This window comes from Chrysochloris asiatica, unplaced genomic scaffold (assembly GCF_000296735.1).
Source record: "Chrysochloris asiatica unplaced genomic scaffold, ChrAsi1.0 scaffold00052, whole genome shotgun sequence".
Taxonomy (NCBI): Eukaryota; Metazoa; Chordata; class Mammalia; order Afrosoricida; family Chrysochloridae; genus Chrysochloris; species Chrysochloris asiatica.
The window spans coordinates 540100-555251 of NW_006408570.1; the positions used below are offsets into that span (position 1 = coordinate 540100).

Sequence of the window (15152 nt, forward strand, 5' to 3'; positions counted from 1 at the left end):
GGATTGCAGGGTATACCCTTTGGTTGGGTGATGCATGGACGGGATGGTAACTATGGCAATGAGACTATGTATGATGGAATGAATGTAAACTAATGTTCCCCCATGTAGACTATCACACAATAAAACATTAAAAAAAGAAAGAAAAAGAAGACCAAGTAAGGTATTATAATGCAGTGTCCAAAGGCCTAGAGTTAGAAAACCAAAAGGCAAGAATAGCTTTTAGCATTTCTCAAGCTGAAAAAAACTGAAGAAAAAAGAATCAAACATCAAGTTGTACTACTGAAGAATTCTGTGGGTAAAATATTAAATGAAGCAAGAAGCATAAAAAGGTGGAAGGAATATACAAAATCACTGTACCAAAAAGAATTTTCAATGTTCAACTATTGCAAGAGGTAGCATATTATCAAGAACCAATGTATTGAAGGAGATATCTAAGCTACACAGAATGCATTGGTGAAAACAAGGTTCCAAGTATTGATGGAATACCAACTGAGAAGTTTCAACAAAGGGATGCAGTGCTGGAAGCATTCACTCATCTAGGCCAAGAAATTTGGAAGACAGCTACCTGGCCAACCTACTGGAGAGAACCATATTTGTGTACATTCCAAAAAAAGTGATCCAACAGAATGTTAAGTTATCAATCAATATCACTAATATCACACATAAGTAAGATTATGTTAAAGATCACTCAAAAATTATTGCAGCAGTATATCAACAGGGAACTGCCAGAAATTCAAGCTGGATTCACAAGAGGACATGGAATGATGGTGATCAGTGGGTCTTGCTGGAAGCTTGCTAAAACTTCTTGTTTCAGTGATTATGCAGACATTCGACTGTGTGGATTAGAAGAAATTATGGGTAATGAATGGGAATTTCAGAACACATATTGTGCTCAGGTACAACCTAAACATAGAGAGGTAGTCATTTGAGCCAAACAAAGAGATGCTTTATGGTTTAAAATCAGGAAAGGTGTATGTCAGGCTTGTATCTTTTCATCATACTCACCTTATTTATGGACTCTGCTGAGCAAATAATTCCAGAAACTGGACTGTATGAAGAAAACACAGCATCAGGACCAGAAAAAGACTATTTAACAACTTGTGATATGCAGATGGCACAACCTTACTTGCTGAAAGGGACGAGGATTTGAAGCACTAACTGATGAAGATCAAACAACTTTAATAGGGATTACAGCTCAACATAAAACAAAAATCCTCATACCTGGACCAATAAATAACATTATGATAAACAAAGTTGTCAAAGATTTCGTTTTACTTGGTTCCATAACTAATGCCTTTGGAATCACTAGTCAAGAAAACAAATGACTAGACTCATGGAAAGGCTGTGTGCTGGAAGCCAGGAAGTAGGCTTGCAGAATGTGCCCTTTGGTTGTTTAAATGAATATATATTCCTGAGTGTTTTTGTGTACATCACCCCTTCCCCCACCCCCACAGAACAAAAACAGAGGGAATAGAAGCAAATACTGTTGAATGATGATGCATGAAGGAGATTGTAATCATTGTAATGAAGCAATGAGTGTAAAACTAATGTTCTCCCATGTAAACTGTCAATCAATTAATTCACAATCAAAACTTACAGAAATGACATATTACATTGGGCAGATCTGCTGCAAAAGACATCTTTGAAGTATTGAAAAGCAAAGATGTCACTTTGAGACCTACGGTGTGCCATAGTATTTTCAGTCATCTCATATGCATGTGAAAGTTGGACATTATTTGTATACATGTGAATAAGAAAGACCAAAAAAGAAGAACTGATGCATTTGAATTACGGTGTTGGCAAAGAATATTGAATACTCATATACCATGAACTGCCAGAGGAACAAACAAATCTGTCTTGGAAGAAGTATAGCTAGAATGCGCCTCAAAATCAAGAATGGTGAGACTTCATCTTATGCACTTTGGACCTGGTCTCAGGAGGGACCAGTCCCTGGAGAAGGTCAGTGAAAAAGAGATCCTCAACAAGATGCATTGACACAGTGGCTAAAACAGTGCCCTCAAACATAGCAGTGATTGTGAGGACGGCACAGCATGGACAGTGTTTTGTTCCGTTGTACAAAGGGCCGCTATGAGTTAGAAGCAGCTTGATGACACTTAACAACAATCATCTATGAACAGTGGTGCCCAGTTGCTGCATGGCTACCTCCTCGTGGCTTTTTGTGAGAGCCAGCAACATTATTTCCCTTACGTGGTCCCCCATGTGCAACAGTTAGCCTTCCTAAGCTAGAGACTGGACTCCTGGTGTGGCGCAGTAGGATCAGCACTAGACTGTGAACCACAAGATCAGCAATTCATACCCACCAGCTGCTTCGTGGAAACCCTATACAGGGTCACTATGAGTCAGAAGTGACTCGACAGCACGTACCACCACCACCAAACTAGAGACTGCTATCCCTGGCCGTAAATTATCTATTTTGGTCCATGTTGTTTTTATCTCTATTCAGCAGTGTCTACCTTTCTACCTTCCTAGAGCCAACTGCTATCAAGCCATCTCTGACTTACAGTGATAAGAGTAGAGCTGTGCTCCATGGGGGTTTCAGTGGATCCACAAACCTTCCTTCCAGAGTGCCTCTGAGTAGACTTGAATCTTCACCCTTTTGAATAGCAGCAGCCAAGCTCGTTAACTACACAACCCAGGGATTCCTTTTGCAAACAAGGGGGAAATGAAGTGGGCCCTTAGCCATATCCCTGGACATTGCTGCCAATGTCAGCACGTGTTTAACTGAGCGGAGGTTAGGCCTGACTAGAAGGAATGCTTCTTGTTGGTCAGGGGCTGTTTGTAGGGTGTGTGGAAATTTGGAGCACCCAGTGGACCTGAAATTTTCCCTCTGTCTTCCAGCCTTCACCTGCATCCAAGTTCATCCAAGGCTATCTGGGAGCTGTCATCAGCGCTGTCTCAATTGCAGTGAGTAGCTCTCCCATCTTCCTCTTGGCTTTGTTGCTCTGTGACTACCCCACCTTAATGTGTGAGGGGCCGCCTGGGGGTGGGCAACGGCAAAGTTTCTAGGTAAGCAAACTGGCACTCCAGGTTTTGAAAAGTAGGCAGGGAGGTGAGGCGGCCCCTGTGGGCGCTGGAAGTGCTGTGCCTTACAGTGAGGACAGGGTGTCTGTCCACTGAGGGGCCTGCATTTTCCCAGCAAGCTTCTCAGGAGTTATCTCCATATTCAGGAAGAAGCTGTGCCAGAGAAAAGGGACAAAATGCCCTAAGTACGCTTTGCTCTTTGTCTGGGATCCATTGTCTCTTTCTGCAGCCTAGACTGCTGTTATGTCGCACAAGCCCAGTCCCTCCTGGGGGTCTGGCAGCCCCTCAAGATGAAGGTGAAAGGCTCCTTTTGAGTTTTCCCCCGGACTTTGAGAATAGAGCTCAGTGCAGAAGGCTGCCTTGTGAGTGTAGGGATGGCTAGTGGTTCCCTGTTCCCACCTGAGGGCAGAGGACAGGTGATACAGCTAGGAGCCAAAGCTAGAGCAGATCCCATGCTTCCAGGACTCATCCACACTCGATCCACCCATGGGCCTGCCCCTACCCCTACATCTGGTACTCTCTAGGTCCCAGCTGGGAGGACCTCCTATAGCTGACTTAGAGGGGAGAGGGTCGCTTCACAACTTTTGTTATTTCATTTATTAAAAAATAAATACAGGACTCCTGGTGTGATGCTGTAGGAGCAGCACTGAACTGCTAACCACAGGTTCAGCAGTTCACACCTACCACCTGCTCCTTGGAAACCCTATACAGGGTTGCTATGATTCGGAACCGACTCCACGACACTTAACAACAATTGATAAGCAAAAAATCATTTTAAAATGCAGATTGAAACTATTCATGCATTGTTCCGTGTCCTGAGCCTTGTCCCCCAGTTGTATGACAAGCTAACCAAAGACAGGGACTGTGTCTTCTCCCCCACAGAGGAGAGCCCTGAGCACTGCTCTATAAATACTTATTAATTAGGGACTGATTGATTGCTGGCCTCGGGAGGCCCCTCTCGTCCCGGATCCACGAGTCTCAGCAGTGGCGGTCCCTCCGCCCGACGTCTTCACACAGTGAGGGTCCAGCTCTGGCAGATGGAGCCCAGTTTCTGACTTGGAAAAGCTGCAGCTCGCTTGCTTTTCTTTTGTGTGTAAATCACAAAACCTCCAAAGAAAGAGGTTTGATTTTATTTTCCTTTCCCTTGATCTCTAGAACCCCAGCCCCGCGGCCTCATTAACTGATCTCTGCTTCAATTAGTGACAAATCCCCTCCCAGGGTGAGCCTGTTAGGGAGAGAGGGCCTGCAAACAAGTGTCAGGGCCCCAGTGGTTGGCCCAGCTCTGGCGTTAATTAAAATGAGCCCCTCCAAGCAGGCAGCATGGGTAGGGGCTGGCAGGCCTCGGGCAGGTCCCAGGTACTGAGGACCAACTGAAGTGGAAGCCAAGCCTTGGGAGTCTGGGCTCCTCCACTGGACTCTGAAGAGTCCTTACACCTCTCTCAGAAGAGGCCCTGGCCCTGGCCAGTAAACCTCCAGCTCCAGGGATCTGTAACGTTCATGTCCCTAAATGAAATGTAGGATTGTTTGCAGGCCCACTAAGGCGGGGTTAGCAGCCTCTTGGCAAGCCATCTAAATAGATTTGGCAATGTCTGGCTTCTTTCTTGGGAATGAAAAAGAAATTCCGACTTAAGTTATTTTTGAAATCCAACAGTTTGCTGTCTTTTAACAAAGGAAGCCTCCCTCAGTCTTCCCTGTTTTTGAGTTGTGGAGTTGGTGGTGAGCGCTTTGTGGTCAGCCCTCCCTGGGCCCTGGACACATGAGGTGGGAGGAGGCTAGACCACTCACCTAGTCACTTACTGACTTCAGGGTGTTGAGTGTGTTTCGCTGAAGAGACTGGTACGTCCTCCAGATGTGGAATGGGGAGCTGAGAACACTCTGTGACAGTCAGACCCTCGTTGTTGTTGTTAAGTGCTGTCAAGTTGATTCCAACTCACAGAGCATCTGGTGAATCTGAACCACTGATCTTGCAGTTCAAATCAACCTTGAGGTCCAGTGCATTATCCCACAGTGCCACACCAGAACTCCAGGTCCTAGGAGAACCCTAATTCACCCAGGACAGACACTTATAGGACAGATGGGTGAGAACCAAGGAAAGGGCATGGAAAGAGAGTGTGACATACTCAGGACACAGCCAGGAAACAAGTATTGCTGCCCTGCAGAGAGTGAAGGTGGTGCAGAAGTGATGAAGAAGTGGAAGACATTAGCAGGGCTGGTTCAAGAAGGATTGTGAGGGTCTTGTCAAAGTGTTAGGAGGGCCACACCAGGACCCTCCTATGTGGGCTCAAGGACCTGTGGCATGGCAAAGGGTACAGTCAGGAGTGGGCTGTGGGAGAGAGCCATGGGGCATTGGTCCAGCCAACCAATATAGCTCTGGATGAGGGTGAGCCTGGTGCAAGAACCAGATTCTGAGACACTTCATTCCCATTGCTTTACCTTTGGCCAGGACCTAGCTGATTAAACTCTTTCCCTGTTGGGGAAGTGCTGACTTCCATTCCCAAAGGTTCTGGGGACTAGGGAATACCTTCTGAAGAAAATACAGTAGTTGTCTGGTAATCTTTACTACTAAACACTGGAGTAAGGAAGTATCCCTTGGCTGAACCCCTAAACTTCCCAGTTCCCATTGCTTAGTGGCAACCCTCCATTGCCCCTTGGTAGTCAAATAATCATCATCATAGTAACATGGCTGACACTTAAAGAGTGTTTGCTGTGTGCCAGGTGATGTGTTGGTATTCATCGCATTTTACAGAGAAGAGACTGAGGCATAGAGGTGAAGTGACAGAGCTAGGAGTCAAGTCCAAACTTTAGCCACACACAGATGGGCCTCCTGTGGTATACCCAACCCAACCACCCCACTGCCTTGGAGTACTTTCCTATCCGTACGTAGCAAGCCAGTACAGGGTTCCTGAGAGAGCAGAAGCCTCCTGTTTCTCCCACAGAGTGGCTGATGGGTTTGAACTGCTGACCTTACAGTTAGTAGTCCAGTGCTGATCCTGTGGTATAAGGAGGCAGAAAAAGACAAGTAGTGTTTCAACTTCTAGTCTAAGGAACCGCTACCATGTCTCCTGGTAGAAAAGTCCCTCCCTAGGTCCCCTGAGGGGTGCATGGTTTCTCTGTTGCACCGCACTGCAAACCACCACGTCGGTAGTTCGAGCTCAACAACTGCTCTGTGGGAGAAAGATGAAGCTTTCTGTTCCCATAAAGACTTAGAGCCTCGGAAACCCTAACAGGGTCATTGAGTGGGAACCAACCTGACAGCACACAACAGCACAACAACAAATCCCCTGAGAGCAGTGGGGACTGGAGGAAATATTTTGAGAGACTTTTTGGTTGTAATGGGGCTAGACCCTGCATCTGCCTTCACATTTGGTCTCTGGCCAGACAGAAGAGCAGCATCTCTCTGTCATGGGTCCAGAGCAAGCCTTACGCCCTGCGCGAGTGCTTGGCTTGACTTTGCTGGAGGGTGTACACCACGTCCTTCTGTATTTCTCTGGGCCTGTTGGAGGCAGGGGGCAACAGCCCCTGAGAATAATCCCAGGACCAGCCTATTACTTCACAGTTTCTCTCGGAGTGGATTGTGGGTTGAAGGGCCCTCCTGACTACACCCTGTGCTCGGGAAACCTGCAGATGGCGATGTTGACAGTGGCAAGTCAGAGAGGAAAGACAGCTCTGCATCTATTGTGGCAAGAACAAGTTGTCTCTCCTACATGAAAGGGGTCTGATGTGATTGGTTCCCAGCAGGAACCTGCTGGTCCCTGTGTAGCATCGGACCACATTCAGGTTCAGAACTGGTCACTGTTGCAAACAAACAAGTCACTCGTTCCTGGTCTATTGTGTTAGGCTCTGCCTAACTCTGTCTTGGCCACCTTGGCCATTTTGCTCTAAGACTGTTGCCAAGCAACAAACTGACTGGAGTTGGAGGACAACTGGGCTCTGTAACAGGTCATGGTCAGAAGAATGTACTCTACACAGAGCTCCCTCTGGTGGGTATGTTTTGGTGCCTTGAAGATGCCCTGACCTTCTCCAACCTTTGTTTCCAGGCCCATTTGTACAACAAAACTCTGGCCTCACACCATTCCTCTTTTCAGGCATGGTGTCCTTTCTTCATTGTTCCTCAGGGCCACTTGCACCACTTGGCAGGCGCCTGCCCTACACTGTCCTCCACTCTGTCATTGTTCTGAGTATTTCATGATTCTGAACCTCTGCTGCTGGGGCCCACACCTCTGACCTGGCTGCCTTCTATCCACCCTTCAAGGCTTAGTCAGGCATTCCCTTTTCTAGAAGCCTCCGGGTCTTGGGGCTCGTACACTCCCAGATCCCTCCTCTTCACAGAGTGTGTGAAATGGTAAGCTCAGGTGGATTCTTGGACCCGTGATGTAGGATCCAGCTCTCCATCATGACGTCCCCAGAGGCTGGCCCAGAGTAGCCTGTGGTCAGTAAGTGTTTACTACAGTGAATTTCTGTGACTTTGTGGCTTACTTTTTTCCTGCCTCAGAATTCATTCACTTGATTTATTCTAGAAACATGTATTAAGCACCTCCTCATTTTACTGGGCACCAGAATTCAGTGAGGAGTAAGAGAGATGCAATCTCTACCTCCACAGCAGGATCTATTGGGAGAGAGGGATCATTTGTAGAGTATTACAGGTGAAAGTATTTCTGTACTGCTCAATTTAAAAAATCCTATCCATGTATTATTTGATGAAAACATCCTAAGAAAGTAAATACATATATTCTCGGAGATTATGAGATATTCATGCCAGGGAACGTTCCAGGTTCTGCCAGACTGAAAAAAGGAAGCTGTGATGGAAGAAGGAGCCCTGTTGGCTCTGTAGGATAAGCACTGGGTTTTGAGCCACAAGGTCGGCAGTTCAAACCCACCAGCCACTCCACAGGAGAAAGAGGAGGCTTTCTGGTCCCATAAAGATGTACAGCATTGGAAACCCTGTGCAGGGTCACTGTGAGTTGGAATCAATTTGATGATAGTGAGAAAGAGAGGCTGATGGAAAAGAGGGCCTTTCTGAGGTCCTGATGTTTCCACTGAAAAGTGAGGAGGCAAGAGAGGGAGCAGTATGTGAGGGCCCTGGAGAGAGGGTGAGCATAGGGCCCCAGAAGAAGGCAAGATGACCGGGGGCTGCAGCCTTGCAAGTAGGGCTAGCCAGTGGCCATGCACGGTGCAGTGAGAAGCAGAAGAGAGTTCTTTTTATCATATATATATATATATATATACAGATAGATATATATATGGTATGGCACCATAGGATAAGCACTCTATCTCAAGGTTAGTTTGAACCACAAGGTCGGTGGTTCAAACTCACCAGCCGCTCCTTGGAAACCTTATACAGGCTCACTATGGGTCAGAACCGACTCAACAGCACTTAACAACAACAGTATATATGGTAGTGGTGGTGTGCCATGGAGTCGGTTCCAACTCAAAGCTAGTCTGTATAGGGTTTCTGAGGTTATAAATCTTTAGGTGAGCAGAAAGCCTCATCTTTCTCCTGTGGAACAGCTGGTAGGTTCGAACTGCTAACCTTGAAGTTAACAGCCCAACTCGTAACTACTGCACTACCTTTATGAGCTCTGATGGTACAATGGCTGAGTGCTTGGCTGCTAACTGAAAAGTCAGTGGTTCAAACCACTAGCTATTCTGCGGGAGAAAAAACTGGTGACCTGCCCCCATGAAGATTTCAGCCTAGGTAACTTTAAGGCAGTACTGCTCTGTAATAGAGTTGCTATGAGTTGGGATAGACTTAATGGCACATAATAGCAACAAAATATATATAACAAATGTCTTTTGACCATTTTTAAGTGTACAGTTCATTGGTATTGATTGCATTTACCATGTTATGCAGCCATTGCCACTGTCGAGTTCCAAAAGTTCTTCCATCACTGCAAACAGAAACTCCACACCCCTTACGCAGTAACTCCTCATTTCCGCCTCCCATCCACCATGGCATTTTCAATAGCCTCACATGCATGTAAAAGTTGGACAGTGAATTAGGAAGACCATAGAAGAATTGATGCATTTGAGTTATGGGGTTGGAGGAGACTATTGAAAGTGCCATGAACTGCTAGAGGAATAAACAGGTCTGTGTTAGAAGAAGTATTTTCAGAATGCTCCTTGGAGGCAAGGAAGGCTAGATCTTACTGCTCATACATCAGGAGGAGCCAGTCTCTAGAGAAGGACATTATGCTTGGTAAAGTGGAGGGTCAACAAAAAAGAGAAAGCCCCTCTACGAGATGGATTAGCACAGTGGCAGCAGCAATGGTCCCAATGGTGAGGATGGCCTATTCTAGACGTTTAATATAAATGGGGTCATATTTATCCTTTTGTATGGGACTCATTTCACTTACCCTATTTTCAAGGTTCATCCACATCATAGCATATATTGGAACTTCATTTCCCTTTATGGCTGAATGATATTCCATTGCATGGATATACCACATTTGTTTATCTGTTGATGGGCACTTGGATAGTTTCCATATTTTGATCATTGGGAATAGCACTGCACTAACAGTGGTGTAAACACCGAAATATTTCAAACTAGAGTTGTTATTTGATTTCAGAAGATCACTCTTGCTAGGGACAAAAGTGGGAGCAGAGAGCCTGATTAGGAGGCTGAGCGGTCATCTAGGAAAAGAGGATGGGCACTTCCACTAGGCGATAGAAGCAGAGGGGAAGAAATGGCTACACTCAAGATCTCTAGGAGATAGCACAAGGAGGTCTGGTAGCATAGCGATTATGAATCAGGCTGCGAACCTCACGGTCAGCAGTTCGAAACTACCAGCTGCTCTGCGGGAGAAAGATGAGGCTTTCTGCTCCCGTAAAAATTTATAGCCTCAGAAACCCTGTTCAGGGTCGCTTTGGGTCAGAACCGACTCGACGGCATTTAACAAGAACAAGAAGGAGATAGCACAGGTAGAGTAGGCGATGCTCGATATGGAGTGGGAGAGGCTCCTGTCCAGGCAACTCTGATGTTTCTGACACCAGGAGTGAGGGAGGAATGGTGTACAGACAAGGCAAAGCAAGGGTGTGTGGAGGCGGAGTGCCCAAAGCTCATAGAGGCGTCCCACAGGCAGTTGGACCCAAGGCTGGGGTGAGTGAGACCAAGCATTGCCAAGCCCCATCCAGTGTCTCTCCGCTGGCCTTGCTGAAGTTAAGCTGATGTTAGCCTGCGGAAGACCTCGAGACCACAGCTACCAGTGGCTTCTCTTCTGCCACTTAGCATCTGATGCTGAAGTTATTCCCATGGAACCTCCATGCACCCAAGGTTCTTGTTGCTGGTCAGCACTTAACCCCAGCTAAGTGGGAACTGTTAAGAAACCAATCATCCCTCCTCTTCTTCTTGCCCCTTGCCAGCTGCCCATGACAAATTCACTGGCTGGGAGCAAGAGCTTGGTGAGGAGTGGATGGAGACTGTCCCGTGATCTTCATGGGCCCAGGCCTCCTGCTTCTCCCATGACCCTCTGTTGTGGCCATGTGGGGAATTCTTGTACAAAATCCATACTCTGTTTGCTTTCCCTTCTGCCAAGATGGAGCTCCTGTTTGGTTCATTTCTACTTTGTGGCTTATTTGGAGGCTGTTAAAATAGACCCCGGGGGACCCTCAGCAGTGATTGTTCCATATCTCATTATCTTTCCCAAACCTGATTATTAGCTCAGATTTTTCTGATCGCTAGCTGCTGTTCGTGATGAGTTGTGTGCCATTAATGCCAGCTGGTTCCCTTAAACAGGACCCACCATGCCAGGGAAAATGAGCTGGCATTCAGAGGCACCAGCCACTTAGCTTTTTAATTTTAATGGGCTCTACAAAATGTTTCAGGCCAAAGGGCCCCCAAGGAACCCGAACAGACGGGCTTCCAGCCCCTGGTTCTGCAGCCCTCCCTGGGTTCCTTCCAGGTTGTGGTCATCCTCAGTGCTGGGCCAGTGAGGCCTGGACCATGAACTGGGGAGGAGGGACGTGTGTAGCACTTGCCTCTCTTACATTCATGCTATCCTTGCCACTGGGTCCATCGTCAGTGGACTGAGTGACCAAACTGACTCCTACTGAGCTCGAAGTCACCAGCAGGCATAGAACATGTTGGACATGCTCTCAGCAGCTGGTACTGTTCATTGGGGAGACCCCAGTGGGCTTCAGGGAAAGGGATGCTCAAAGGCACGGGGGCAAGGCTGGGTGTTTGCTTCAAGCAGTGACCACGATTTCTCCCACTCTGCTCCCAGTCCTGCCCTCTCTAAGGAGCTACCACAGGGAAGAGGCCACGCATCCCTGCTGACTTCCTTGGATGGCTCTTGCTTCCCACTCCTCCAGCACTTCCTGCGTCTTTCCACATGAGTTATGTGAGGCTTTACCCCAAACTTCCTGACTTCTGACTGCCAGTGAGTGGACTCAAAATCCCTGTCTCCCCTGACAGGAGCTACCTTCAATTTCCCACTCATCTGGACCCCTGCCCCAAGCCTCTATCTGTCAGGGAGGCCCTTAAGTAAACAGCCAATTTTAAATGGCATGTGAGCTATTGAATCTTCACTTATCGAGATGCAAGACAATTGAAAAAGAAATAGCAGTGGTTCAGAGCAAAACTTTGGAGTCAACAGACTCTGGGTTCCAATCCTAATTTCACCTGCCTCATAATAGCTGTCTATCCTTGGGCAAAGTTACTTTACCTCTCAGAACCTGTCTCTGCTCTGTGAAAAGTCTTGTTAATTACCATTGAGTCTATTCCAATGCACGTGATATTTTCTAACAGACCAAACTGTTGCCCAGTCCTATTGTCCTTGTTGTTGTTATTGTTAAGTGTCCTCAAGTCAGTTCTGACTCAAGTGACTCTGTATAGGGTTTCCAAGGAGCCGCTGATGAGCTTGAACCACCGACCATGCAGTTCAAACTGATGTAGGCCCTGGGAATCTACAGGCAATCTGACCACACATGTCTCACCTTTTCTCTTTTTGTGCCTGTGCCCATGCTATCTAATCCACCAGGAGGTCCTTTTCCTCTGCTTGGCCGAGCCCTGCCTTACTCTCCTGTAAGAAGCAGGAGACTTTGAAACTGTTGGAAGCTTCCAGACTTTGCTGATCTCTTTCATTTGTTTGTTGGTCCATGCAGTCATTCCTCACTCACCGGGTTGTTGAACATTTCCTATGTGCCATCCGTTATCCTAAGTGCTAGCATATAAAGATGGTCACTCCCTCACAGTTTGGAGGGGCACTAGATCCATGAGCAGGAGACTGTGAGATAGTGAGATAAAGCTATTGGTGATGTGTGAGGCAGACTACCCACCCCCAGCAGCTTCATTTATTGAGACCTCAGTGTGCCAAATTCCTGCTAAGCACTTCACATACGTTCTTATAACAGACCTGATATGTAGCTATTATGATTCCTTTTTGCAGACAAGAAGACTGAAGCAGAAAAGAGTCTGTTACTTACCTGCTTAAGGTCCCAGTGCTAGGAAGTGACACTAGATGTGGACCTGAAAACTTGGGTGTGGGCTGAGACAGGGATGGGAAGGCATTCCAGGCATTGGCAATGGCACTGGTAAAGACACTATGGGTACCAGATTCATGTAACATTTGAGAAACCACAACTTGGACTGTATAGGTAGAATGTGGGGTGTTGTGGGAGTGGGAAAGTAAGGCTATGGAGGACCAAGGATGCTGTGTGAAGGAGTTGATGGGCATGACTGGACAGACCAGGGTTATGTAAAGGATGGACTAGGGTGGGAAGGACCCAAGATGAAGGCAAGGGGCAAGGCCTGGTGGCCTGGACTGAGTGAGGGGAGCTGAGATTTGGGTGAAGACAGGGACGTAGGCCCAGAGTTTTCGCTGCTGCTTTGCCTACTCTAGCCTGGGTTCCTACTCCAGGTCCAAGCCTGGGGCCTCAGCGGGGCCTAAGAAGGTGGTTAGAGGTTGGGATGGGAAAGAGGAATACCTATTCTTCATTTGTTGTTAAAACTTTCTCCGGTCTTGCACCATCCTCCCAATTGTTATGTTTGAGCCCATTGCTGCTGCCACTATTGGTAGTCCATCTCATGGGGTGGGGGTGAGGGATCCTTCCTTTTTTTTACTGACCCTCTACTTTACCAAGCATGATGTCCTCCTCCCAGGACTTGTCCATCTTGATAATATGTCTGAAGTATGAGAGACAAAGTCTCACCATCTGGCTTCTAAGGGGCAATCTGATTGTTCTTCCAACATAGATCTGTTTGTTCTTCTGACAGTCCATGGTACTTTTACTATTCTCCAACACCATAATACAAATACATGGAATCTTCTATTGTATTCATTACTCATTGTCCAACTTTCACATGCATGAGGCTATTGAAAATACCATGGCTTGGGTCAGACACACCTTAGTCCTCAAACTGATATCTCGTGCAGCAGATTTGCCAAATGCAATACATCATTTGATTTCTTGACTGTTGCTTCCGTGAGTGTTGATTGTGGATCCAAGCAAAATGAAGCCTTTGACAACTTCAATCTTTTGTCCATTTATTATGATGCTATTTATTGATCCACTGGTGAGGATTTTTGTTTTCTTTACATTGAGGTGCAATATGTGTATCCTTTGACCTTCATCAGTAACTATTTTAAGTCCTCTTTGCTTTCAGCAAGCAAGGTTGTATAATCTACATATTTGTTGTTGTTAAGTGCCGTCAAGCCAGTTCCAACTCATAGCAACACTTCATAGGGTTTCCAAGGAACAGCTGGTGAAGTTGACCCACTGACCTTGTGGTTCAAATTGACATTATGATCCAGTGCTTATCCTACAGCACCACACTACAGACTCCAAATCTACAGATCGCAGCTCGTTAATGAGTTCTCCAGTCCCAATGCCATGTTTCTCTTCATATAATCCATCTTCTCGGATTACTCTCAGAATACACCTTTCCTGATTTTAAACCATTCATTGTCCCCTTGTTCTGTTTGAATGACTACTTCTTGGTCTAAATACAAGTTCCTCGTGAGCACTATGAAGTGTTCGGGAATACCTACTCTTTGCAATGTTATCCATAGTTTGTCATGTTCTACCTAGTCAAAAACCTTTGCATAGTCAAGATCTATGTGCCATCAACAGTGAAATCCCTAGTTCCACATCCTCTTCTGAATCAACTTGAATTTCTGGCAGTTGCAACCTTTTTTTTAAAAAAAATGTCTTATTGTGACTTATGTGATAGTGTACATGGGAGAACATTAGCTTTACATTTATCCTATCATATATAATTTCATTGCCATGGTTGCATCATCAACCAACCAAAGGGTATATCCTGCAAGACTGCCCCCTAGTCATCAGCATCTCTGGGTCTAGAGTCCCCAGCTGCTCCATCTCTCCACGTCATCGTCTCAGTTGTAACCATTTTTAAATCTTCAGCAAAATTTTATTTGCATGGGATATTAATGATATTGTTCCATGCTTTCTGCATTCCATTGGGTCACCTCCCTTTGAAATGATCACAAATATGGGTCTCTTCTGTTTGATTGGCCAGCTAGCTGTCTTCCAAATTTCTTGGTATAGATGAATGAGCGCCTCTAATTTCAATTTTTATTCCATCAATTCCTAAAGCCTTGTTTTTCACCAGTGCCTTCAGTGCAGCTTGGACATCTTCCTTTAGTAGCATTGGTTGTTGATCATATGCTACCTCTTGAAATGGTTAAACATCAACCATTTCATTTCAGTACAGCGACTTTGTTTTCCTTCCATCTTCTGTAATGCTTTCTGCATCATTCAATATTATGCTTATTTTTTGTTGTTGTTGTTAAATGCCATCAAGTCAGTTCCAACTCATAGCGACCCTGTATAGGGTTTACCGAGGAGTGAATGGTGAGCCTGAACCACCGACATTGTGGTTCAAACTAACTTTGCAGTCCAGTGCATTAATCCACATCATCACACTTCAGGCTGAGGCTTGAATTTTTTCTTCAGTTCTTTCAGCTTGAGAAATGCTGAGTGTGCTCTTCCCTTTTGGTTTTCTAACTCCAGGTCTTTGTACATTTCATTATAATGCTTGACTTTGTCTTCTCAAACTGCCCTTTGAAATTTTTTGTTCAGCTCTTTTACCTCCTCATTTCTTCCATTCATTTTAACTTCTCTATGATGGAAAGACCCCCAACGAGATGGAT

The 15152-nt window shown here is 46.0% G+C and overlaps 1 protein-coding gene across 1 annotated transcript in view; it reads left to right on the plus strand.

The window, feature by feature from the left end:
• The window catches only part of SFXN5 (sideroflexin 5), a 205617-nt gene that overhangs the window by 138547 nt on the left and 51918 nt on the right, over positions 1 to 15152 (plus strand). Inside the window, exon 9 of the mRNA XM_006862888.1 lies at positions 2860 to 2925. Coding sequence (XP_006862950.1) covers positions 2860 to 2925 — 66 coding nt within the window. The remainder of the gene's footprint in view (positions 1 to 2859; positions 2926 to 15152) is intronic.